The 27908-nt window shown below is 46.4% G+C and overlaps 2 protein-coding genes across 3 annotated transcripts; one reads left to right on the plus strand and one right to left on the minus strand.

Moving 5' to 3' along the window:
* Positions 1 to 16047: 16047 nt before the first annotated feature.
* LOC146198979 (uncharacterized protein C9orf85 homolog) lies at positions 16048 to 24605 on the minus strand. The gene is made up of 4 exons (XM_084594442.1): positions 24263 to 24605; positions 23415 to 23528; positions 18239 to 18326; positions 16048 to 17067 (listed from the first exon to the last, which is right to left on the minus strand). Exons 1-3 carry the CDS (start codon positions 24469 to 24471, stop codon positions 18281 to 18283), a joined length of 369 nt encoding a protein of 122 aa, XP_084450568.1. The 5' UTR covers positions 24472 to 24605; the 3' UTR covers positions 16048 to 17067; positions 18239 to 18280.
* A 164-nt stretch (positions 24606 to 24769) lies between these two features.
* On the plus strand, positions 24770 to 27573 carry LOC146198980 (alpha-ketoglutarate dehydrogenase component 4). Of its 2 annotated transcripts, none has more exons than XM_084594443.1 (4): positions 24770 to 24897; positions 25241 to 25301; positions 25379 to 25560; positions 27339 to 27573. In XM_084594443.1, the coding sequence occupies exons 1-4, from the start codon at positions 24868 to 24870 to the stop codon at positions 27354 to 27356; spliced, it is 291 nt and encodes a 96-aa protein (XP_084450569.1). In that variant the 5' UTR covers positions 24770 to 24867; the 3' UTR covers positions 27357 to 27573. The 2 variants fall into 2 exon arrangements, with proteins under 2 accessions (XP_084450569.1, XP_084450570.1); XM_084594444.1 differs by having other exon boundaries at positions 25388 to 25560.
* The last annotated feature ends 335 nt before the right edge of the window (positions 27574 to 27908 follow it).

The raw sequence follows: 27908 nt of genomic DNA on the forward strand, positions 1-27908 counted from the left end.
CAAATATAACGGTTCATCATGGTTTCAAAGATCTTGCAAATGCATATCAGAGAGTCCAGAACGCCTGGAGCGAACATGTCATCTACAGCAGATTCCCGTTAAGATGAATTCTCGCATATAATGAATAGTGTGAGGCCATTTAGATGGTTTCCCATAAGGTTGTATGTAAAAAGCAAAACTCCACTTAAAGCAACCCTCAGCCCTGCCTCGGAGGGTCGAGAATCGTGAGACCCGGGTTCACTGCAGAAGCGGTTCAATGAAGGCGAAACTGCAGGCAGCCGTGCGATTACAGTGCGTGTTACAGAACCCCAGGTTGTTGAAATTATTAGTAACGCTGCACTGCAATCTCTCATAGCTTGTAATTTTCGTACGTTAATCTCCATAAACCACACAACTAAAGAGACCCTGAAAATATATGGACATATTATATTGCAACCTACTTGTAGATGCGGAGTTCGCGGATATTCAAGTCAAATTTAAAAGCTCTGCCTATAACGTGTAATTTAAGAATAATTTTGAATTCAGCATATTAATATCATACTAAGATCATCAGCATAAATAAATCACAAGGCACATCCCAGTTGATACACCACAGAAACACATTGCTTCTTTCGAGCAGAGGTGCGCCTAGTGTATGCTTCGCCGTATGACTGTTGCTAATGAACAGCTGTGCCTTATGAAAGGACTATCACGGAACTAATATTTAAAAGAGTAACAAAACACATTTCCGCTGACTTCCGCTTTCCTTGCATGCAAGTTTAGCGTCAGCATGCGGCGCCCAGAGGAAAAATTGACGACATCATTAGCGTCATGACAAAATATTATGACAAGGATGAGTTTTAAATATAGTGGAGTAGCAGGTCCTAACAAGTGATTGACGACATCACCAAATCATGTCACATCGTCTCATGAACACGAATATTCGCAAAAAAGTGAAGAATTCATTATAGTGTCATCACAATCATAAGACATGGGCGAGTTCTCAGAATAGTAGGAGGGGGGTGAGGGGGTATGTCGTAAATAAAAAGGCGATGTCTTAAGTAACGTGACAGTTACATGGCCGGGTTGACTTGCAAAAAGGTGATAGCGTCGGCGAAGAGCATGCCTACAATGACTTGCAAAAAAAAATGATCACACCAAGTCACATGCGCAGGATGACTTGCAAAAAAAGTGATGAAGGGTCTAGTGTCGCAAAAGCAATAGCAACGCTCAGGATTTCGCGCATCTCCAGTGCTAGTTCTGCAGTGCTCTGTTTTAATTAAAGTAGGACGGATGGTGAATAAGACGGTCGGGTACCCGTAAGCCTTGGCAACCTCCTCGGTCCAGACCACTACTGTCGCTTCAAAGACACGGCTAGAGCTGCACACCACTGCCTCCCACTGCTGGTTGATATTTGTGGACATATCCATAAATGTGGGTGAGGTTTTTTTGGTTCCTCGCAAATCTTGTATTCATCGCTTTGGCGAATAGGGTAGATGTGGGCGTACAGAGTGGGGTATGAGTTGGTGCGCAGGCGAGGCCAGGTATGCTCATGGGCCTAGCGACCACCTGGGGTTCTTTAACGTGCACTAACATTGCACATTACACTGAAGTCTTGCTTTTCGCCTCTATCAAAAAATGGCCGCCACGGCCGGGATTAATAATTGCTTCACAGGAAGGGAAAGGCGCACTATCTGTCGCACTTGCTCCGTGGACACTTGAACCGCGCTGTAAGGAAAGGGAAGAAGGTGGGAATGAAAGGGGGACAGATAAAAAGAGGAGCCGTAGTGAGGGGCTACGGAGTAATTTTGACCACCTTGGGATCTTTAACGTGCGCTGACATCGCGCAGCACACGGACGCACGGACGCCACTTCGTTTCGCCTCCATCGAAACGCAGCCGCCGCGGTCGGGTTCGAACCCAGGAACTCCGACACAGTAGTCAGGCATCTCACCACTGCACCACCGCGGTGGGGCACTACGGCCAGGATTCGATCCCGAATCCTTTGGTACAGCATTCGATCGCCCTAAACACTGCGCCACCGCGGCAGGCTTTTGGGGGGAATACGGTTGGTCTGGTTTATTTTGTATCATGAAATTCTGTAACGCACAAACAAGCAAGGAAGGATAAGGGTTGCTTTCAGCTATTGAATATGTCTCTCATAATTCTCCTTTCGAGCTAAAAAGCCACGGAAGAGGAAGAGAGATACTGGCTTTCGTTCTGATAAAAGCAGGAGGAAAATAGCGAGAGAGTCTCTTTCTCTGTGGGAAAATAAGAGAGATGTAGGCAGGAATAAAAAATGAGGAGAGGAGCTAGGGGAGAGAGAAATTCCCTCTTTCTCATTGCTGATTATCATATCTGTCACTAACTATAACTATCGGTTTACTCCGTCCCATTTCTCTATCTTACAAAGGCAGAAACGGCGAAAGTGGACGCACTCATTCGACAAGCGTACAAAACAGCACTTCACCTCCTGAAACATACTCCTACCACACACCTCCTAAATACGTCGTGCCTCGCTAATATGGCCCCCGTTAATATGAACGACTGGAATTATGGACAGTTTTTCTGAGAACCAAAATTTTTTCATGTATTTACATCTCATTAATATGGAACTCGCTGTTCGAACAATGGACAAGGAGAAAATGCACAGATACCATTAGGGTCCATGTATATTTGTCGCGTTAATATGGCCAGTCATGAAAACCAAATTGTTACACTGCTTCAAAGATATTTCTCTTCTAAATTTTGTAGACAGACCCCAAATGAACATAGTGGCATTGACTGATTGATTGCCTCTTTTCGCTTATGGTTCATATTTTACACTGCTAATTTGCGCAGTCAATGCACAGTTGAGTTTCCCCTTCAGGTGGCCAGGCGAGGAAACACTCGATGATATCGATGTTCTTGATAACTTGGAAGATTCAGACTCGCAACAATCACGCTACTTGATGGCACGACAGGAAGATTAACTATTTATTTACTCATAAATAAAACAAGAAGACACAAGTAAGGAAAAAAAACTGTTTACATGACTGACCCGTTGGTCGGACGAAATCAGCTCTGGCTTAACCCAAAGCACTTACTTTAAGCCATCTGTCTCAGCCCCTGGCGGGGCAGCAACTAATAAGCCATAAGGCAACTTTTCTCACCGATCAAAGACCGGGGAAAAGATATTAACTACACAAACACTTGGGAAAGAAGTCCCAAGCAAACATACGAACGGCACTGACGTCACTGCATTCCGAACCTCTGCTTTCCCGTGTTTTCTTTTCGCACACGTGCATTCGGGACCAACGTTTGCGGCATGAACAACAGCTAAAGTTCTTTATAAAAAAAAAACAGAAAGCTGCCACTGAGGGCTCAAACACTGCGTGGAAACTCCAACTTGACCAAGCTCTTCTCTTGAGCACCTGCAGCTCAATGACCCATCGCGCACTGGTCAGCCACCACACACCTGCTACACCACAAAAGCTGTATGCACATGAGCAGAGGGAAAGACGCGCACGTAACAATACGAGAATGCATACAAAATAAAATGTCTACTGGTCCCCTATATGACATTCAACACTGAACACTGCACAAAGGGAAGGAGCGCTCTGCGTCGGCAACAATAGAGCTGCCACCGCGCCTCCGTCGTGCGCCCGTGGTTCCACCAATTGGGTAACCCTTCGACCGGGGACAGGTGCACATCTCAAAGTATCTACCTCGGTTCGTACGCTCTGTGTGAGAAACCGAATGGTGCGAAGGTTTACCGAACTTCACATGCACGCTACGATTTTTTGTGTTGCATGAATTCACTTGAACAAAACTCTGACAGCAGCTTGCGCTTTGCAGAAAGTTGGATTGAGCAACTTTCAGCCTACTGAATGCTGATTCATAGCAGGGATTCGTGGGAGATGAAAAGTAGAAGTCAAATAATGTATTAATGAAACGCCACCGAGAACAATATGCAACACAATAGTGTCAATTGCATAGCATTTGAAGCATAACGGTGACTCGGATAATATTCGTATAGCTCCTAATGCCAACTTCGCTGGCCTGCATTATGCTCTAAAGCAGGCCTTATTCTTAGCTCTTTTTTTTTTTAGAAAACAATTCCGATTCGTTATTACGGACGTCTCGCTTTATGGACGGTTTTGTGCGGAAACCAAAGCGTCCATATTAACGAGGCACGACTATCCACAACACAATCCAAGAACTAGTGCAAGCTCATCGCACTGCTCAAATTAACTTTCCTCCGCATAGACGAGCAGGTTCATCCTCGCCGCAGTAAAACTCATCCAATCGGTTCATCCTCCGACAACAGCCATCTAGTCCCTCAATACTTCCGATACAGCCTTATCATACAACCACTGCCAAAGAACATGCGTCCTGCTCACCACGAGAGGCTCGAGTACAGGCGGTTCACAAACCCCACGCAACTGACATCGAAGTGACCTACGTAGACGCGGCCGAATACAGTCACCCCGCGGCATATGACATCAGTGTACTTTCCTATAACTTCCATCACAGAGTTTCTGCTTCTGTCAAAGAAAAAAACGTCGACAAAGGCCAAAGAGGCAGTCATAGTGCTAGCCATTGCTCTTCACTGGCACACTCATTCGGCTATTCTAAACCGGCACTTCAAATTATCGGAAGAGAACAGATACACCCAATCGCCCATAAAATCTTAACCTCTGGCTCCACAGCTCCCCGAGATTCACATCACCTGGGTACCAGGCCATGCAGGGAGCCCTGACAACAATGCAGCCCACTCGACTGTTCGACAGCACGTAAAACGAGGGGGGCATACCGTAGTCTAGGGAAGCATGCAAGACAGACTTCTCGCCTATCATGATATAACTATCCACTACCAAGAACAATGACTCTTCCGTATTCCCAGCTAATCCCTCTCTCTCAAAACCTTATCAAATAATCTGGCGAGAGCTACAAGCCAAAATCTTTCCCTCCCCAGCTTGGTTGGCCTTGGCCACACGGGCCGGTACGCCACTTCCCCCCCCCCCCTCCATTCCCCCTATGTGGCGCACCTAGAACCACCTTCGATCATATAACGTTTATACGCAATGATTTCCAGCCACAGCCACATTGGGGCCTCACGGACCAAGAGGGTTGGGTGATCGCAGTTTCCAGCTCGGATCCAGCCTCACAGGCCCCGCCGGGGTGGTGCAGTGGTAAGACGCCCGACTACTGTCCGGAGTTCCCGGGTTCGAACCCGACCTCGGCGGCTGCGTTTCGATGGAGGCGAAACGAAATGGCGCCCGTGTGCTGTGCGATGTGAGCGCACGTTAAAGATAAAAAAATTAAATTGTTTCACAGGAAGGGAAAGGCGCAGTAACTGTCACACTTGCTCTGTGGACACCCGAACCGCGCCGAAGGGAAGGGAGGAAGGTGGGAATGAAAGTGGAAAGAGAGAAAGAGGAGCCGTAGTGGAGGGCTACGGAGTAATTTCGACCACCTGGGGATCTTTAACGTGCGCTGACATCGCACAGCACACGGACGCCACTTCCTTTCGCCTCCATCGAAACGCAGCCGCCGAGGCCGGGATCCCCAGGTGGTCGAAATTACTCCGTAGCCCTCCACTACGGCTCCCCTTTCTCTCTTTCCACTTTCACTCCCGCCTTCATCCCTTCCCTTACGGCGTGGTTCAGGTGTCCACAGAGCAAGTGTGACAGATACTGCGCCTTTCCCTTCCTGTAAACTAATTATTATTATTATTATTATTATTATTATTATTATTATTATTATTATTATTATTATTATTATTATTATTATTATTATTATTATTATTATTATTATCCAGCCTCACAGCAGATGCTGGTTGACTGGGCTGAAGCGTTCGCTGAGGGCACACCCTGACAGACATCAACCAGAATCAGGAACCGTCCCAATCTTTGTAATCTACCTTGGTTCCCTCAACAAGTGTTTTACAACCATCATAACTATCTGTCGCTATATACCAGAACCCCACCGACATACCGCGGAATTTCCCGCAGACACCTCGTGCACAGATTTGCGCACAGTTTCTATGCACACTCTCTGCCGATGCCACTCATGGCCTGTTAAAGACTTTCGCATTACAATGTATGCCATGAGCTTACACAGGTATGGGCCGCTGCTTCAGCTATGCCAACATGCCCCCCATCCCCCCAACCCTATCCCTCATCCCGGTCATTATGGACAGCACTTGCACTCAAGACCAACGGTGAATAACCTCCAGCGCCATGAGAAGGATTGCGATCCAAGGCATTTCTTTTGCATTGTAATGTCTTCTCAAAGTTAGAGAACTCCCAAGTTCATTGCAGGGGGCTTCACCATTACCTATTGTGTATTTGGAAATTAAGGTTTCTACCACCACCTAGTCTGCCAGCAGCGAAGATAGCGAAGACGACGAGGTAGCCGCCGATGAGGATGTGACGCCTATAGTGAACTAGTGACGCCCATGCAGGCGCTTGCGATGGCACTCGGATGCGGTAGAAACGGTAGAAACGAATGTGGTGGAAACGACAAACAATGGCTGGAAGTTTAATGGCAGACCAAGCTAATTAAATTATACCGCGAGGACGTTTTTTTTTATCTTCCTAACGCCCTGATCCAGTGCTCTGTGGCCCATCAAGGGGAAGGGCCCCATCAGCATCAGCATCAGTCGACGTCACTGATCATGAGGGCAGTGGAGACGACAAAGCGCCGCCTCGAGGACTGGTGGCGCAACAGAGAAGCCTGTTAAATTTCTTCTTTCTCTCTCTTTCTTACTTCTTCGGACTATTTGACTGAACATTTAGCATGATTGATTGAATGTCCTTTATTGAATGGGAAGGCTCATGGCCATGGATGGGGATAAAGGGGAGTAGACATAATCTTCATTGTTTAGGTCGTCACTCGAATCACATTGCTCTAACCAGGCCACTAAGCGAGCCATACTTGGCAAATATCATCTGTGTGTTTGCATCAGTTTCTAGAAGGGAACGGTAGTTCAGGCGGTAGGGTTCGATCTCGGGGCGTCCAGTAGAAAAAGCAGGGCATTCCCAAAGTAAATGAGATAGAATTTTCTCTCACTCCTCAATTTTTTCTACCCGTTTCTCCTGGCCTGGTCCAGAACTTTGTGATCCCCCGATGCAAAGGGGAATGGCCGCATCAACATCAGCATCACCGAACACTTGAACGCGGTGATGACGCACCAATAGAAGGAGGAGGACAGCTGATGATAGCTTCTCTGCACTCTGCACATTGCTGTCGCAGCTAGCGTCCCAAGAGTGTCGTGGCCATCACCGTACGTCTAGGCCTGCACGGAAACACCACTGTGGAGACCCGGCTACAGCAGCGAGTAAGCTTTCCCGCGGTACTCATAAACCACCACGATCTGTGCATCGTTATCGTCTAGCATATAGCATGTCCAACCTGAGATGTGCGGGCGTCCCACAGCTACGGCAAGCTGAAGCGGAACGCCTTGTTGCTCCTAAGCTGGCATGATCTGTGCGTCGTCATTGCCGTGCTTGGCATGTCCATCCTGGGAGGTGCGAGCGTCCTCGGCTACTCATCCCGCAACTACGGCAAGCTAAAGCGGAACGCTTTGTTGCTTGCAAACCGGCACGATCTGTGCGTCGTCATCGGCGTCCTTGGCATGTCCATCCTGGGATGTGCGCGTGCCCACAGCCACTGATCCTGCAATTACGGCAAGCTAGAGCAGAATGCCGCGGACAAGAGCCACTACCTCTTGCGACAAGTCCAGGTGGCATGCCAGCAGAGGGGACCGCAGCATTCCCGATCGACTGCGACGACGGCCTCAGGGCCAGCACTCCGGGGGAAGAGCCGCGAGCCAAGCAGGAATGCGGGAGCACCTAACAGAACATCTGCAATGACCAGGCGTGAGGTTCTCAACGGGACGACCACCGTAATGCACGCGGTCCACCCGAACACTGTTCACGGTAACAGCAGCGAGCCAGCCGCAGCTCTTTCTGTTAATACAGCGTCGGCCAACACCACCCTGGTGATAACCTTGAGTTCAAACACCGCAGAGGATGCCTTCAAAACAGTTGCGTAAACCAAGACGGCCACATTCGTTATTTTTTTATTGCCTGAAGGCAGCGCTTGGTGTTCTCTTGCGTTGTTGAAGAGTGCGCAATTTAATTTTCAAGTGGATAAACTCTACAGCTCGTGTACCGTGAAACGGTCGAATAACCTGATGGGGACCTCGGACAACGCCGAGGAAGTATGTGGCCTTACGAAAACGGAAGCGATACATCTTCGCCCGCACTGCCGTACGCGCTTGTGATTGTGTAAAATGACGTCCATGCGTCTAACCTACCCTGTCCTGCGTTTCACCGCCGCGCGTTATGTCGCATACTAACCATCTAACCAATCTTTAAGAACGGTGACGCACAATATTTCCTTATTTGGTGCTTCTCCTCGCCTTCGGATTTCATTTATTCATTCGTTTCGCTTGAAGTATTAAACGTGAATTCGCTAGATGGCAAACCAAATTTGTGTCCCTTTAGGTTGCCTTAAACAAGACGATTTGGGTCACAACGCTCTAGCGTTCTCTGCACATTATGTCATTCATATACCACTTGCCTAATCCGTCAAGTATTGTCGGATTTACGCAGAATGTGTGCGGAGGTAACTGAACTACTGGAAAATAGTTCGAATAAGGCACTGATGACACAGTTTGTTTGTTAGTTGTCGTTGTTTGGTTTGTGGGATTTAACATCCCAAAGCAACTCAGGCTAGAGAGACGCCGTAGTGGAGGACTCCGGAAATTTCGACCACCTGGGGTTCTTTAACGTGCACTGACATCGCACAGCACACTGGCGCCTTGCTTTTCGCCTCCATCAAAAATAAGCGGCCACCGAGGCCGGGATTCGATCCCGCGTCCTTGGGAGCAGTAGCCGAGCACCGTAACCACTGCACCACCCCTGCGGGGTAACAATAAAAACGCCTCTTCATTTCGCCTCCAACGAAACGCAGCCGCTGACGGTCGGGATCGAACCCGGATATTCCGGCACACTAGTCGGCAACCTTAACCACTGCACCACCGCGGCGGGGGTTGTCGTTGTAGAAAGATGGTTAGATGGTTTGGTTTGGTTTGTGGGGTTTAACGTCTCAAAGCGACTCAGGCTATGACGCCGTAGAGGAGGGCTCCGGAAATTTCGACCATCTGGGGTTATTTAATGTACACTGACATCGCACAGCACACGGCCGCCTTGCTTTCCGCCTCCATTAAAAAACGACCGCCGCGACCGAGATTCGATCCCGCCTCCTTGGGCACAGTACAAAAACGGAAGCCAACATAAGCTTGCGAGAGCCAAGTCAATGAATATTCATCTCACAGGGATGATCAGTAAGTTTCAATTATTTAACGCGCACAAAGAAGTGATGCATTTAAGCCAGAGTTTATGGCCGCGTTCACCCCATGAAGGACGCAGACGATGTTTCAAAAAAAGCATTTCTCAGTAGAAATTTCAGATCTTCTTGCTTAACTTTATATATAGCACGAGAAGGACTTTCGTGGCGTCGCAAAAGGAAAAGAATGCTTCTCTAGGAAACTGCTGCGAGCTTTTGCAGCGCGTTATTTTGATACTGTTCTTTGTGGCTACGACACAATATTATTTTAACATAGCTTCGCGCTCCGCCCGGTGGTCGTTTTCTTGAATTAAGGGTTATATTTAGGTGCCGTAAGTTTTATGACGCTATGAACTGTTCGGAACGATACGGGTGTGTGGACCGTGGCCATATTTATTTCAGGAAAGCTGGAGGTAGAGGCAAATGTCGTACAGCGTTCTTGTTGCTGTTCTCTAAATTGATGGCACTTAACCACACAAGGGGATCGGCCAAGAATTGGTGTGCAGAGATATTTTACATGTATAATTACATCGCCAAAAATAAGATTTTTAAGGAAGTGAGAAGGAAACAAAAAAATGAAACACCGAAATAAAAAAAAGAAAGATGGCTTACCTTTGTTATGCCTGGATATACGTAGCGAAAAGCAGCGGCTACCTCGGGATCCAGTCTTCTGCGCCATTCGTCAGCAGCTAAACTCTCCTTGGCTTCCAGGGAGAGTTTAGCTGCTGGCGAATGGTGCAAAAGACTGAAGAAATTAACTTCTGATCCCGAGGTAGTCGCTGCTTTTCGCTACGTATATCCAGGCGTATACCATAGGCCTGGAACAGCTGATGCAACCCAAGACCAAAACCATCGCTGACAAAGTTTCTTTCTCTCTCTCCTTGGCTTGTTGTTGTTGTTGTGGCTGTGGCTTTAGGAAGAAGGAAAATAAAATGCACGGGCCTGCTACTGGCTCTGTAGCTGAGCCGCCACCGCTGCCTGAGCTGAGCCACCTGATTTATTTATAGGAAGGGAAAGGCGCGGTAACTGTCTCACTTGTTTTCTGTGGACACCGCAACCGCGCCGTAAGGGAATGGAGGAAGGTGGGAGTGAAAGTGGAAAGAGAGAAAGAGGAGCCGTAGTGGAGGGCTACGGGAGTAATTTCGACCACCTGGGGATCTTTAACGTGCGCTGACATCACACAGCACACGTTAAAGATTCCCAGGTGGTCGAAATTACTCCGTAGCTCCGCTGCCTCGTGCAGACAGAAGAGAAAATAGAGTAGAAAGAAAAGGAAGAGGGAAAGAAAGACGCGCGCCGCAGCAATAGCCGTCGTCCACCGCCAAAGCGGTGGCGGGTGCAATGATGGCCTACAACCGATAAAAATTCGGTGGCAGGCTAGCCCCCGCCGCAAGCGGCGGTGACCTACCTGCCCCAGCCCCATCAGGGGAGTTCTCCCGCACACGGTGTAAGCTCCCGCAGCTGAGCCACCTCCGCTGGCCTCGTGCAGACAGAAAAGAGTAAATGATTTAGGAAGGAAAAGGCGCGGTTACTGTCTCACTTGTTTTCTGTGGACACCTCGACCGCACCGTAAGGGAAGGGAGGAAGTGAAAGTGAAAAGAGAGAAAGGATATCCTTAGTGGAGGGCTACGGAGTAATTTCGACCACCTGGGGATCTTTAACGTGCGCTGACATCGCACAGCACACGGACGCCTCTTCGTTTCACCTCCAGAAGAGAAAATATAGAAAAGAAAGAGGGAGAGAAAGACGCGCGCCGCTACAACAGCCGTCGGCCACCACCGAAGCGGTGGCGGGTGCAATGACGGCCTACAACAGATAAAAATTCGATACTCATCCGCAGAGCCTACAAGACGGCACTGGGACTGTTCGAAACAACGAGCACCAAACGCCTCCTGCAGCTAGGGGTGCACAACACGCTGGAGGAGATAGCGGAGGCCCGAAGTGCCGCACAGCTCGAAAGACTGTCTACGACCAAGGCCGGCCGGAAAATCCTGGACAACCTGGGAATTGGATATCAAGGCAGGGAGCAGACGCAGCTCCCCATCCCCGATGAGATCAGGCGCAACATCAGAGTGGACTCGGTGCCGAAGAACATGCACCCGGAGTATAACAAAGGGAGGAGAGCAGCGAGAGCCAAGGCGCTGATAGACCAGCATGCGGCCGACACACACGCACGCTACGTTGACGCGGCTGAGTATGCCAAGATACACGGGTTAACGACGGTCGTCGTCGACGCGACCGGCACCGTTCGCACGACCGCCAGCACGGATGCGCCAAGGCAGAGCAAGCGGAGGAGGTGGCCATCGCCCTGGCCATCGCCGACCGCGACTGCCACACAGTGCTATGCGACTCGAGGCAGGCGATGAGAAATTACGCCAAAGGCAGGATAGCGAACGAAGCTGTGCGCATACTGCTGGCAACCAAAAACGATGATGGCAGCAGACAAGTGAGAATCAAGTGGTTCCCGGCGCATGCGGGCGAGGCGTCAGACCGCAACGCCAACCACAACGAGACGGCACACGCCGAGGCGCGCGCGCTAACGGACCGCGCCTCGGTCGACTGGCCGCTGTGGTTCAGCACCAAAGACCGAATGACCGACTACAACTAAATAACCAAGGTGTTCCGCCTGGCTCGCAGAACTCTTCCACTCCCTTGCTCGGGGCTCAGTCGAGAGCAAGCCGTTTTATTCAGACAGCTACAGACGGGCTCACTCCCCAGCCCGTCGCTGATGCATAGAATGTATCCCGAGACGCACCCGACAGACAAATGCAGTCTGCCGAACGGAGACGGCCGGCTCCGCACACATGCTGTGGAATTGTACCAAGTACCAGGAAGAAGCTAAGTCTGGGAGGATCCCGCCGCGACTGGAAGCAGCCGCAGGGAGCGACAATCAAGAGGAACAACTCTGGGCCGTCCAGCAGGTCATCAAGGCGCTGGCGCGGCATGGAACCTGCAGCGAGCTGACCACGGCGAGCGGGGAACCCAGGCCGCGCTGCCGGTGCCCAGAGGACGATGTAGGCCCCGTCCGGAGCGCGCGCGCGCGTTCTACTGCAGGCCCTGAATAAACGTTTTACCAATCCAATGGCAGGCTTGCCCCCGCCGTAAGCGGCGGTGGCCTACCTGTCCCAGCCCCATCAAGGGAGTAGTTCCATGTCGAGTGCATTTGTTTTCCGGCGTTCTATACTTCGTTTACAGGAAAGGCGCAGCATCTGTAACTCGTTAAAAGCAAAATCCTATCGTGTTTCATTATTTTCACATGCGTTATTGCTCTCCATCGGTTATTTTCCTTGCTACTTATCGTTTATAATTAATTCTTAATTCATCAATGCAGTCTCCTGCTACAGTCTCAAATTTGAAATCGTCCGTAGTTAATACATGCGCACTTATTCGCGGAAGACAAAAAGCGCCGCCCAGCGGTTGGTGCTCATAGCTGACGGCAGATTGGTGACGTCACCCTAATTGAGTGACTACTATATTAACTGATTTATTTATTTATTTATAGGAAGGGAAAGGCGCAGTATCTGTCACACTTATTGCTGTGGACGCCTGAACTGCGCCGTAAGGAGAGTGATTTATAGGAAGGCAAAAGCGCAGTAACTGTCTCACTTGTGTTCTGTGGACACCTCAACCGCGCCGTAATGGAAGGGAGGAAGGTGTGATTGAAAGTGGAAAGAGAGAAAGAGGAGCCGTAGTGGAGGGCTGCGGAGTAATTTCGACCACCTGGGGATCTTTAACGTACGCTGAGATCGCACAGCACACGGACGCCTCTTCGTTTCGCCTCCATCGAAACGCAGCCGCCGAGGTCGGGTTCGAACCCGGGTACTCCGACACAGTAGTCGGGCGTCTTACCACTGCACCACCCCGGCGGGGCCGCGCCGTAAGGGAAGTGAGGAAGGTGGGAGTGAAAGTGGAAAGAGAGAGATAGAGAGAAAGAGGAACTTTCGACCACTTGGGGATTTTTAACGTGCGCTGACATCGCACAACACACGGACGCCTCTTCGTTTCGCCTCCATCGAAACATAATTTCAAATTGCGCGTGAATCGCAGTATCTGTCACTTGAGGTATATTGTACTCGCGGAATCCCGCGATCATCCTCACGGATGACAAGCGGAATTATGAAGAGCATTTCCCGTCCCGGGGCATGGCTAAACTCTCCTTGCCTTCCATGTAGAGCGCGTCCAAGTTCACCGGCGTTCTGTAATTATTTACAGGAAAGAAAAGGCGCAGCATCTGTCACACGCGGAAGTCAAAAAGCGGTACCCGGCGGCGTTGGAGCGCACTCGTTGCCGCTTGGTCCTCATAGGTGACAACAGATGGGTGATGTCACATCCTTGACCTCACCCTAATTGAGTGACGTAACTATTTTATTATTTGGTACTTTCAAACTGCGCGCCAATCGCAGTATCTGTCACTCGCGGAATCCCGCTGTCATCCTCACGGTATACCAAGCGGAATTATGAAGAGCGTTTCATGACCCGGGGCGTGGCTGAAGAAGCCGTTCTGGGCGGCCTCAAAATGTTCCTTGCTGTATACTGTCCGCCTTTAGACTAGGCTTTTTCAGTTCGTCTTCCGGATTTTACCCCAATTTTCCAGGCGGTGGCGCTTGCTCTGCGCAAACTAAACCCACCATATTCAACAGTGGCTGTAATTACACTCTTATTCCTTGTACTTGTCGCTTTCTTCGAATATGGATTCGCCAATATTTAACACCTTTCTTTCATTGCTTCCCTCACTTTTTAGCCTCATACATACAATGTGGGTACTAGACCACAGTATGTGACAGCCAATGAAGTTGCTGATAGACTAGCTAAAGAATCTCATGAATGGCCCAGGGTTGCCCATCATACCGGCAACAGCGTACATAACAGCAGCACGATTTCGTAAGCGTTCCTTATTAAGCACGCAGTCTGGATCTGTTTTATCATTGGACGACTACCTGCATCTCGAGTATTCCTGGAATAGGAAATCATGTCAATCAAGGCAGACTGAGGTCTCTCTAACCAGGCTACGCTGTCGTATTCCGCCCCTAAATTTCTATATGCACAGGTCTGGTTTGGCGCTTTCTCCCGTCTGTGCATTCTGCGGGGAACCGGAAACAATAATCATTTCTTGCTATTTTGCCGCCGTTTTACCATGATGAGAAAACGGTATTTGGAGAAGCCGTCACAACAGCTGGGTCTTAATTTGAGAAGCCAGATTTTATTATCGTTCGGTGCCACCATATGCTTGGGTACAGCCACAGGTCCGATTTTAACGCCATTCAAAACTTAGAAACAAAATGTCTTCCTTGCTAATATGCTTTTTTTAATCTGTACATATAAACCTTAGTATTCTCCTACTGCGTGCGTTAGTAATTACCATTTTTTATTTTGGTTTTTCATATTTAATTTCCTTATCTCAAAATCTAATATCTGCACCCAAATTCTTGGCCGATCCCCCTGTGTGGGTGTGTGCCACCAAATTAGAGGAGAACAACAACAACAATATTCGCGACACTTTCGAGGAATGTCCACTTTGTTGCTTGTTCCTCTATCTGACTGCAGTCCCACCCAGCCAAGGATGGCTCTGCCCGTGGTGGTTCTGCTCAATCTTTCTAGTTGCGCCATGCGCACAGCCTCCACTAGTTCCGTCCAATTGTTTTACACCCCCATTTCGAGGAGGCGTTCAGTCGAGGTGGGTATATAGTCCCAGAGCCCTCTTCGCGCATTGTCTGATTGATGAGTGCATCTTCCAATTTTAGTATATGTACTTTGGAGTGCATCTATTCTCTGCTTTTCCTCTGATCTGATGTTTAGGAATGGTGTGGCGTCACATATGCGGCTAGTAATGTAAGCGTGCATTAGTTTCAGGAGGCTTCGTTGCTTAAAGCTCCGACCCTTGAGTGCGATTCTCCTGAACAGACCCGTGACTTGAGTGGCGTATGCGTTCAGCTTCGTTACTGTTGTGCCCATCTGCTTGTAGAAACAGCCCCAGGATCCTAATTTGTTCGACTTTCTCCTGGTGACGTCAGGACCGGATGAGACGTCATTATCACTTCCGGTTATTAGACGGTCAGATATGAGATCGTTATGACGTCACCAGGTTACGAGGCCGACGGCGACGCGAAACCAACGCCAAAGAGCTGCGCTCTAAAAAAAGAACAGGAAAGGGCGCGGTACCGCCTTTAATACCGTCTCTTCAATGCGCCAAAGTTTGGCATCGAGAGGCTGGCACAAAGTTTGGCAAAGCGTTAAACATCGCTTTAGTTTGGATTTAGAGGCAAGACGCAGTATCTTTCTTCTTAGCGGGCACCCTACATTTATACTGAACGGCATATAGAATTGGAAGCACACATGTCGGCGGTTCGAATCCCTCTCACAAATAGACTAATACTTGACTAGCAGGTCGATGCTGAATGGGAGGCGAAGTTGCATGACGCCAAAGACAACTTCTACCATATGATCTGGGCGTGCAAAGCCCATAAGCCTCCCTCAGAACTTTTGCCTGATCCTGAAACTCGGGACAGCATATTAAGGCCGTCAAATGGGCTGGCATCGCCAAGTCTCCACAAAATGCGGCACGCTAGCTGACTTTTCCTATTCCTCCGAATTAGAATTTTATAACTGCTAGAAAAGGCCAAAAAACTGAGTTTGAAAAAAAAAAATGACAGGAATTCATTGCAAGATGTTTTTTCAGAGCTGAGCAAATTCTCCTTGGCAACGCTGCAATTTTTCTAAACAGACAAAGACAACGGGTGTAATAAGGTTTATTTTCATACACTGTTCAGATTATCAGAAGTACTAGGCAACTCCGAACCATAATACCTGCCCCTCCCGATAATTTATCTAATGTTTTAGGTTTACTCTTGAAAAGGTGGTTTCGTTTAAGACATGTATTTTCCAGGCATTTTTGTAAAAAAAAAAAAGCATTCAGCATAACATTCCTATCCAAAACTTCTAGCTTAGAGGGGGAGATGCCCCTCCCTTAAATCCGCCCGATCGCAAAAATGACGATCAAAACTTGGTACAAGTGCCCAATTCTCTCTATATTTCTGGAGGACAGAAAACTGGGCGAGTTGGTTTAGATACAAATGAAACATGATCTAACAGTGCGAAAAGCATGGACAAGCAGGGTAGAAGTGAGAAAACACGTGCTGTCTCAATTCTAACACCCCTTCTACCCTGCCTGTCCGTGTTTTTTGCGCTGTGAGACCATGTATCATTTGTCTCTGCATGTCGTACTGTTGCACACATTATAGTGTTCTTCACATTTCTAAGCTTAAATAGGCAGAAAGGCACAACTATGTTAAAAGTATGGGTGCAAGAAGATAATACAATCCAGGTTTTCTATTTGAAAATAAATATGCTGCTCTGTACACAATGAACAATCCAAAACAAGCAAATCTGGTGCACACACTTCAAACGGCCAACAGAGAAATGTGAGCTGTCAAACAGCATTAGCAAGAGAACATTGGTATGAATACTTTGGGAAGCGTACAAAACATACAAATAAAAATCACTGCATTTTTCACCATTACACAAAAACTATGCATTGTCTTGCTAAATATGCATACCTGCTTGTATTACCATATTTCAAAACAGTATCCTCTGGTTATCCCTTTCACAATCGCAAGCCAAAGACGTTTAAAAGGCATGGCAAATTTCTGAACACCGCTGCACTATTCCTTGCAGCACAGTGTAACGTTGACTCCACACCAACATCCTGTCATAATATCACGGGCAAGGCAAATGTGCAGCAGAAGATGAGTTCCTGAAAAGGAGATTACAGCAGGCATTCATGGAATTCTCTCAAGTGAAAAAAAAAAAAAAAAAGACATGAGAAAAAATGGCAGTGCAGATGCAAGAAATAAGCAGAAAAGGCAAGTGGTGCACCTATAAATGCTACAGTATCTCTTACAACAGAGAGCTCACAAGAGCGAAGCAAACTGACAAATAGTACTTCAGTAGTAAACTCTGCCGTGCCTATGATCCAGAAGTACGATTCATGAGCTATCTGCTCACAATGGCAACAAACGAGGTAAAAAACAAAGGCCAGAATCCCAAAGACTGTCCATCACCTCAATATGCACGCACAGGAAGCTGTGAAAGCATAAGTGGTGTTGTTTGATGAGAGATTAGTAGTGCAATAATTTTATCAGAAGAAGCAATATAACTCAAAAGGAGAAAAAACAATGACATGCCACCAGTGAGATCCATACCCACAACTATATATATGTCACGTATAGTTCTTGACCAAGAGAGTTCTGGGGTGGCTAAAAAAACGCAGTTTTGAGAAGTATTTTTGTTGGGTGTAACCTGACCTTGGCAAAGTGCCACCCTCATCTATGGCAGCAAATGCTGGCATCGAAGAGCAAGTTAATAGCCTCCATGTTTGAAAGACAAAATAAATCCATATCTGTAAGATACATGGTTAAAGGAGATGTACTGATTGGCTGACAGCAATGCTTTAGGGCTGCTTAGCATGAAGCGGTACAAAATCCATTACAAACATGTAAAGTTGAATTCTTCACATGGATTAAACTGTTCTCAGCTTTATCATATAATCCACTTTTTTCACAAAATGTGGCGCCCTCTGGGAGTGGCTAAAAATTCGTCTCCTACTGGTTGAAAACGTCCTTGGGAGACGTAGCCGCCTGCGAAAAGGTGATGTGTGTTCTTGGCAGCTACCGCCATCTGTTGCATACGCCTGTCACGAATATTAATTGACATGCCCGCCAAGATCAGCTCTGGCTACGCCGATTGCAGAGGCCAAGAACTGTGCATGCATAGCTGGGGCTGGTGTTTCGTTTTCAACCAGGGGAGAGGCGCGCATGCGCAGAGCGGCCTTGTGAAAAAGGCAGATTTAGAAAGATGGAGAAATTATTCAGAAACGTGGCTCATAATTCTCAACATGCACATATCACAAAAACCATTACACTCACATTCTTATGATCACAGCAGCTGTGTTAAGACTTGAAATATCTTCAGGAAGTATCTCTGTCCTCTAGGTCGTCCTTTGTTGCTTGAGGGCTGCATGTAAGAAGGAAAAAGACCAGAGCATATACTTAAATATTTTTCTAGTTACTGCAAACATTTTTTTTTTCAGAGCCAAACAGGTAATGAAGAACACTTAACAAGAGGAATGACTGATTATCTTTAAATACAGATATAGCACCAAGAAAACAACAGGACAGTATAGATTAAATGAGAGTCATGACATGAAAATTCTACCAAAAAAAAGTAGCTTTTTACTAAAACTTGAAAAGCTAATTCCTGCTTTTCAAGTTTTAGTAAAAAGCTACTTTTTTTTTGGCAGAATTTTCATGTAATGACTAATTTAATCTGTTGTTTTCTTATCGCTGCATTTGTATTTAAAGATAATCAGCCATTCCTCTTGTTTAAAAAAACAAAAAAACTTGAAAAGCAATTTCCCTTTTGCTTTTGCACGGGCACAGCACGCGCACGGATCGTGCCTCTGCACTTGGAGCTATTCGGAGGCCCGCCCTATGTGCTGAGTGCTCAGTGACCTATGACATTTGCGGGTGGGCCTCTAGCAAGCTACTGTACATTGTGCCATAGTGTATATTTTTTTTTTTTTTTACCTACCCTGTCCTTTCTCCCTATCGTTTACCTCTTTGACTTCATCTGCCGCTTCCTCACTATCCCTTTATTTCCGCTGCCCCAGTTCAGGTGCTTCAGATATCAAATAGCAGATACCAGGGCTGAAAAACACCATTTCCTTTCTTTTGAATATATAATTAAAATAACCCCATACTACTGCTACTACTTTTTCTTAATATCTCTCGGGAAAACATAGTTGACTTCATGAGACAGCCCTTTAAAAATTTTCAGAGAAGCACAAATCTAGGTCCCCGATGAAAATTTACGACAAACATATCCTGCTCAACATTTTTATTAACAATGTAATAAGTTGTACTTTTAATAAGGGAGTAATTACTCACTGACATCCACCCAAGCGCAGCCATACGGCTACAGAGGAAAGCTATACAGTTTTCTCAGAAACTTCGTAGTTAAAGAAAAATTCGTCCATATCAGGGGATCAAACCCGGCCTCACTGCCTTTCCGGGGCAGTTGTTCTACCGACTGAGCTAACCAGGACGGTTAGCAGATCAGACAATAGGGCGAGAGCTAATTAATCTATAACTCGAAGTGGGAATAGTGTTGGTCGAAATATTTAGGGGATCCCCCAAGGTAAAGTAAATTTCTAATAAGGGAGTAATTACTCATTGACATCCACACAAGCGCAGCCAGTTGTACTTTTGTATCATGCACCAAAAAATTTGCCAGGTTTTTCTGCCATTGCCTAGTTCATTTTTAGCCACAGACACTTCATTTTAGAGCATATACTCAACAACTATATGCAAAACTGATAGTAATAGAAAATGTTTATCAATTCTCCATAACATGTACTACTAAGAAAAATCTTTACATTAGACTTGAACTGAACTTTGAGAAATAAAGATGCCCATTTAGGAAAAGTGTGTTATCCTACAATATTCTGCCGAGGTGCTCATTGAAAATATCCAAAACACACTTCAGCTGATAATCCGTTTCAATATAATTTTGCTCCCAATTTTATTAAGGTCTTTTTTGTTTTAGTCAAGGAAAAGAAGTTGTGTGCCACAGTGGGTCAGGTAACGTTCTAATGCCACTTCACTGCAGAACACAATCTAAGCCCTACTCTGCTCCCCTTCTGTGCACTCAAATGTCCAGGCATTATTCATTTGAATGAAGCTGGCATCACTGCTTCTCTCATGTGTTTACAAAAGCAGTGCTATGCAAAGTTAGAATCAAGTGACTTGACGATGAACCTCAACAATGAATATGATTATCTCGATAGACCAGTCTCACTAGCTGAAGTGTGTTTTGCACTTTTGTAATGAGCACCTGAAATATTTGGCTTAATATACAGCAGATAGCAGAACGCATTTATAAATTTGGCATTTTTACCCCTCAAAGAAATTGTTCAGTTTACGTTTAGCGTAAAGATCTTTTTCTTTACGGTTATGAGTAGTTTGTGTTATGGAGAGCCAGTTAAAAGATTTATATTAAAAATTTCATGTGGAGTGTTTAAAATATATTCAAAATTATGGACCTTCAGCTAAAAAATGAAATAAAGAAACACAGAATGATTTGCTGAAAAATTTCTTGATATGTTATGCAAAAATACAACTCATACGCATTGTTAAAGAAAAATGTTAAATGCAAAAATCAAATCACCTTTATCATACAATTTTACGCAGACCATGTTTCGCACTTTTCAAAAAAATTCAAAGGGCTGCCACATGACGGGAAAATTTTTGACAGAGGGATAACAAAAATAAAATGCTTTAAAAGTTTAACAAAAGGCCACAATTTGTTTTTGTTGAAATAAAGAGGGCCCAGCGCAAGCTCTGGTGTGCTTGGCATGAAATGACCCACGAAAGAAGGCATGGTCATCATCCAGGGATGCCAAAAACAGTGCAGAAGCAAGAAAGGGGGCGGGGGGTGGCAGCATCCTCTGAGTATTCTTGTGTGGGGGTTTAGACCACCTGCTGCCTTGGCTTTTTTAAAAGCCTTGTATATATTTTTTTAGTGCGTAGCACTACTAGCCGCAATCACGGATTTTGCCGATGTCTGTCCGAAGCCGCTCACTCTCTCTTTTTGTGAACTTGAAGTGGAGAAAAAGAAGGTCTCTACGCGCACGTCGCACGGCTCAGCATTGAGGAGGCGGAGCGACCGCACAGCTGCAGCATAAGCTGCTCTCTTTATCTCTCTGTCCATCCATGTCTGCTTGAACTTGAAGATGAGGAAGAGGAAGTGGCGACACTCGCATCACGCGACTTACTACTGAGGGGGCGGAGAGGCTGCATGAGATGCACCCAGTGAGAGAGTAAGACAGTGAGAGAGGGGCGTGTCAGCTGCAGACGTGGCGGCGTTGCACAACTGCGTGTTACTCAGCAGTCGTGTGTCGCTTGCACATCCTCAACTTCGACATCTCTCCCCTCGCATCAATCACTCCTCAGCCTTCACGGACAGCAGACGTGCACGAGCGGTGCTCCCTGGACTTTGAGTCCGAGCCGCTCGCCGCATCGTGAAGCAGCTTGTGCTTACCTCCGCACCTGAGCAGTGCTACGCACCTACTTCGCATTTGATTAACTATGCCAATCGGCTGTAATCTTTTTTTTGCTGTGACCTAACTTCAGACCTCCAATTTTTCATAAAATCAGCTGCTACCACAATGTCATAGTAGGCACTTTTAGGTTGATGACACCAAGAAAAAAAACAAAAGTAAGGAAAGATTAGATAAATAATCGCAGTGGCCACTCACATGCAGTCACTTATGGACAGTGCTCAGACACTTGAGGGCAAGTGAAGTGAACACATTCACCATTTGCGTTTTGTAAACAATGTACAATGTACAAAGCTACTCTGTCTTTTCTTGCTATTGCCTTCCTCTCCCTATCCCTTCTCTTTCCTGCCAGCCACAGCTCGGGTGCTTAAGATATCAGATAGCAATTGCCGCAGCCGACAACATTCTTTTCCTTCCTCTTAGATTATTATTGTTAATAAACCACTACCACCACCACCAGATTAGAGATGCTGGCCATCATGTTGCTTTTCAAACAACGGCAATTTTAACAATACAAACAGGCTGGTGCAAGTACCATGCTGAGCACAACTTGCTCGCTGGTTTCGTCGAAACGGCATATAGTGAGAGAGTATGCTTCAAGTATATGTAAAAAAAAATCAAACAAAAAATATTTCCACCATCCCCCACTTCCACCGGAATATATACTTTTGGCATCACTTGAACATCCTAAACAGAATGCTCTTCAATGCCATTACATGAGATAGTAAAACTTTAAAACTTAAGTACCTTCCAAAACCAGTCATTAAAATTTGCATAAGAAGGCAATTATATAGCTGGAAGCATGAGCTATCAGAGTGCATTGAAACATTTTATTAGTCTCGAGAAGTCCATTTCGCCGCTCCAGGTAACCGACACATGAAGTTTAGTGTTGCGGTGAGTTTTCTAACTGGTGTTACTGTAGAGCTCGAGACAACAGCAGCTGTGTCATTTGCTCACAGCAGCAAGTTATTAGCCTGTCACCATCTCTCCTAATTTAGAATGGATACAGTCAAGCCTTGTCAATATGTAAACTTGGGTTCTGAAGCAAAGCTATTAAAGCGAGTTAGACTTAATAATAACGAAACATAACAAAAAAGGGAATATTCAAAAGCGAGCTTAATTAATAAGCTGTAATAAGATAAAATAAGTTATGCCCCCATGCATACTAGTAGGCAGTCAACTGGAATTGAGAAATTACTTCTTCACAGTAATTCCTACAATACAAAAAATGGTTCTGCACACTGGCTGCATTGCCAGTGAAAGCACGTATCAACAACAAACAGACACTATCACTGAGCTGTGTGCTTCCACACCGCCATTCACTGGAAAGTTGAGGTTTGCGACAGAAATACATGGGCCTTTATGGATTGCGTGCATTTTCTCCCTGTGTTTGCTTCCACGTATGAACAACAAGTTGCCATATTACACTGAAGAAATTTAGCCCACAGCAACACTGCCCCTAATTCAAGCTGTCGATATCAATGGGAATCATATTAATGACACATGACCCTATTAATTAAACTAGAAAAGTGCACTGGCAAAGCTGGATTGTAGAAGGCAAGTAAAAAATGACAGGAGCAGTTGTGGCGAGAATATAGCAAGACCACCTTGCAGAAGTAAAGCGATTATAATCAGTGGGCCAATGGGAAAGAGGCAACATAATATGACTGTTATTTTTAACTTTTTTCTTTACCTAGATAGCATTTCCTTGGAAAGTTCCGGAAACTAGAATGTCTGCTTTTTAACCATTATCGCAAGTCAACAAATTTCGCATATTGTGCAAAGTGGCATTGACATATATTTCACTCCATACGTTGGTTGCAAAGTCAAGGCTTCTACAGCTGAACGTTCATCAAATGAATTGTAGCCAGTGTAAATGAGTCAGTGAGTGAGTATTAAGTGATCTGGTGAAATAATCGGGGCTGCGGCTTTGTGAATTAGAGTATCAACAGAGCTGAATGGCAAAACAAGAACTGCTAACTTACCTCAGTGCAGAGTCCTCAGCATCACCGCATTTCGCACAAACTTTCAGCCTTTGTGCGCAAGTGCTACACATTATGTGGTATGCTGACTTCACTGTTTTGCCTTCACACTTGACACTGGCATGAAAACAACAAATACTTCATCAACATCCCTCACAACAACTTGGTTTGATAGGCTCTGCATTGTCATTCTTTCTAATTTAAACCTTAAACGAAGGCACTGTTTGATAAAGCTTAATATGTTTCCTTTTTGCAAAATAGCACAATAACCCAAACAAGCGGCTGAACAGATCAACTAGAGGTCATAAACAGAGCCTCACTACTAAATACTACTAATTTAGCAAAAAGCGGCCAGTAAATACTGATGGCAGCACAAAAATGTGTCAGGCTTGCACAAACAAAGCATGCTGAAAATATGTGGGCGCAAACTTTAGAAGCACAGAGCCCCTCGTATTTCACACCCAGTGCAAAAACCGGTCATGTAGAAAGGTTTCATGCCTTCTCGTAATGTTTCTCCAGGACTTGGATCTGAACTCTGGATGGCGTGACAGCAGGAATGACTATAAATATTATGTGTGGCTGACAGCATAGCGATGAAGTATGCGCCTAACTTGTGGACTTCATTTAAAATGTGTCGCAACGGTGAAGCCGGCAGAATCCGAAATCCAACCTGTAGCTAGCAGCAACCTCAACTCAGGGAGGTCACGGGACATGCAGCCTGTCCTCCTCCTCCTCTGTGCTTGCAAAGTTTTCGCATACTGATTTTCACGAACAGCCTCCAACTAGTCCGGCTTCCTAAGCAGAGCATGCGCTCCTCTAAGCACAGGTCAAAAAGAAAGCTAGTGTCTCACCACTTCTTGGGAACCGTCAGAGGTTTATACTTTTTGTACTTGATTTTCCACTCGATAATGTCCTTGCACCTGACGCACAGATTGTCAGTTTTCGTATTGAGAATCCGTTTTGTCTGCGCACTAGTGTCGTGAAGCGTGTTCTTAAAAGCCGTTGCATTCTGGTGCTTCTGGCCTCGAGTCCTGCTTACATTTCCAGGCTGCGTGCTCATGTTTCAATACATAAACTGGTGTCACGCGGTAAGCCCAGCCAAACAAAAACACTACGATTCTAACATCAACACGCCACAATACGCATTATGGGTGCCGCCATAGTGGGTTGAAGGGGAGATGGAGAGGGCGTGAAAGTGGTGAAGTGAAAAGTAGTCACGTTGGTCACGTGCCAAAACGCCTACAAGTATCCATAAAACACGTAAAATTTCTAATCGCGCATCTGCGCTTCTACAATAAACTAAACTGTTGTAAGCAAAAGAAATCTTTTTGTTAAAATGTTTAGAGGTAAATTAAACCAAACGTAAAGCTTCTCTAATGCGCCGCACGTGGGCAGTGCTGGCAGTCTAAAAATTGGGTTGTTGGTGCGGTCAGCAGTGGCGGCTGCGGCGGCGCGGATGGCTTCATCTACGGCAAGAGTTATTCAGGTCATTTGCATTATTATTTTCGTTTTCTCTGGGCAGACCAATGAACGGCAAAAGCGTAAACTATCACAGCGCCTCATCCGCTGGCCGCTGCTCCTTCTGGTCGGAGCGGCGGCATGCTGGATGCTGAAACGGAACTTGTGTTGAAGGACGCCCTTGAGCTAGCGCCCGGAGTGAATGTCTCGAACGCTTTAATTTCTGATTGACAGCAAACAGCAATCACTCCCAGTGACTTATCTGTGCTGGCGATGAGTCGTCTTCCAGCACTTGGAAGTTAGGGAGTGTTTTGCCGCTTTCACAATGCAGAACTCATTCATTAGAGATATTGCTACTCTCGTTCTTGCAGGCCATCAAGCCGCATAACCCGCTGATAAAATTTCGCGCGGGCAGCGCAAGGCCGGACAGAGGTGAGATAGAGATTCAGCAGCGTCGTGAGATCGCTCGGTAGGGCAACTGTTTTGATGCAGTTCACAATGTCGCGAAGTTCTCACAGGGCCGACGCAAACTACCGCCTCATCCACTGCGATGAAAGCGACGAGCAGCGCCGCGCCTGCAAGCTCCAAACCGGTGGGATCCACGCCGCGTGGGTCCGGCATCGATGAATCTCAGCTGCCTGCTCGGTATGCCAGGAAACCGCTCTCTCAGTACGAAGGCGACTATATCCAGGTAAGCACGGTGCCCGCCGATCTGATGACGTACAGCTGTTATCCGACGAGGCGCTTACCAATGAGCGTAAACCACCAGAGTAATAAATCAAAGTGCAGTGGTTAAGATGCCTGACCACCGTACCGGAGTACGCGCGGGTTGCGGGTTCGATCCCGGCGAAACGGAGAGGCGTTCGTGTGCTGTGCGATATCGGCGCACGTAAAAGATCCCAGATGGTCGAAATTACTCCGTAGCCCTCCACTACGGCTCTTTATTTCCGCTTTCACTCCCCCCTTCCCGTATTGTGCTGTTCAGGTGTCCACGGAACAAGTGTGACAGATACTGCGTCTTTCCCTTCTTTGAACCATTTATGAACAATTATTATTATTACTTCGCTGTGTTCACAGATTTCTGTCCGCAGACCGTGTCCACAGACTGCGTCCGCAAAATCGTGTCCGCAGCAGTTGCGGGTAATTGAGAAATGGTAGAGGTTATTGAGTGGTGTCAATCGATAGAGGCTGACGTAATGTTGCTGCAGAAAAAATAATTAAGCCAGTAAGTTAATTAGGTAATTAGAATAACTGGTTCACTGGAAAGGGAAGGCGTAGTATCTGCCACACTTGTTCTCTGGACACCTGAACCGCGCCGTAAGAAAATGGAAGAAGGTGGGAGTGAAAGAAGTGAAACGGTGCTGTAGTGGATATGACATCAAGGATGTGACGTTACGCAACCGTAAGTAGAGCCAAAAAAGGGCATAGGAAGGGAATGGCACGCAATTTGAAAGTACCAAAGACAAAAAGGTTTGGTTGGTTCGGTTTGTGGGGTTTATCGTCCCAAAGTGACTCAAGCAATGAGAGACGCCATAGTGGAGGACTCCAGAAATTTCGACCACCTGGGGTTCGTTAGCGTGCACTGACATCGCACAGCACATGGACACCTTGCTTTTTGCCTCCATCAAAAAGTGGCCGCTGAGGCCGGGATTCGATCTCGCTTCTTTGGGAACAGTAGTCGAGCGCCTTAACCACTGCGCCACCCCGGCGGGGCCAAAGACTAAAAGGGGTAAACAAGAAGTGAATTAATGTGAGGTAGAGGATGTGACGTCACGCAACCAGAAGTAGAGCCGAAAAAGGGCATAGGAAGGGATTGGCGTGCAATTTGAAAGTACCAAAGACCAAAATGGGCAAACAAGAAGTGAATTAAGCTACTAGAAGCAACCAACAGCAGCGTCCCTGCTTTCACATTACTCCAATGTAGATTCTACAGTGCTCTTTAATTTTTTATTATCGCGTTTGTAGTCTGCCGCGTTAATTTTGCAGCGTTGGCGATGCTCCTCGTAGTGGCGGGGTGCCTTAATAACAATCAGTGTTTCTGCACTCTACTTTGATTAGTTTTTTGCGTAAGCAATATTATATATCGCTCCAAGGCGTCACGAACTTATGCCTGCGAATGAAAATGTAGCCAAAATAGCAAACTGTGCAGCTGTGCAGTGTACGATGGCTACTCCGTCCTTGTAATTTTCCTGTCCTTGCATTCAGTTTGGTGGCTGTGTGGTTCTTTGGGTCAGCTTACCCACTTTTAATCTGCTGTCTGGTTATGGTGTCATTCTGTCTGTGCAGTCACTGGTATATACTTCGTTTGTGTGCGTAACGATGACATCTCATTTCTCACAGAAAAGAATATCCATTTACTTCCTTAGTAGTCGTGTGTGCATGCTATTTCTCTAGATGGTCATTGTGCAATACCTGTCAGCATTGTTAGTACTGTTAGCCTTGCCCTGAATTTCTTTTTTTTTTTTTCAGAGAGGAGGACCAGAGTAAACAGATACCTGCATAGCCACTGTACATAAGGAACGCTCAAATGAAAATCTTGATGCCGTTGTTGAAGAGAACTGCTTCTAGCAGGAATAGATGGGGGGGACCACGGAAAGCATGAAGAGAATGCACCAATGCAACTATTTATTTGTCACAAGCAGGCAGCACAGAATGCCTCATAAGTGCCCACTGCATTCCCATGCAATTAAATATGTTTGTTGTTCTTGTTGCACTTTAATTTAGATATCAAATCTGGCATGGATCCAACTTGCCGCAGCACTGCCCCTGGACTGGTGGGCTCATAATTTACCCGAAGGATTCAGTCTTGATGCACCTTGCTTATGTCGTAGTCAGTGCAAAGTGATTTTTACATAGTTTGGTTAGTTGCTAAATGAGGCAGGGAAAAATGAAGGGCATACCATTTTTCCATCTTGGTATTACATCCCCCAGCACCTATGTGCCCAGGCCATCTACTGTGTTGGAGTCATTTGCTGCAAAGTATTCGCCATCAAGATGTATCTTGTAACAAAGAAGGCGTGTAGTTACCGTATGAGGCTA

This window comes from Amblyomma maculatum, chromosome 2 (genome assembly GCF_055883805.1).
Source record: "Amblyomma maculatum isolate TAMU_Amacu chromosome 2, ASM5588380v1, whole genome shotgun sequence".
Classification (NCBI taxonomy): Eukaryota; Metazoa; Arthropoda; class Arachnida; order Ixodida; family Ixodidae; genus Amblyomma; species Amblyomma maculatum.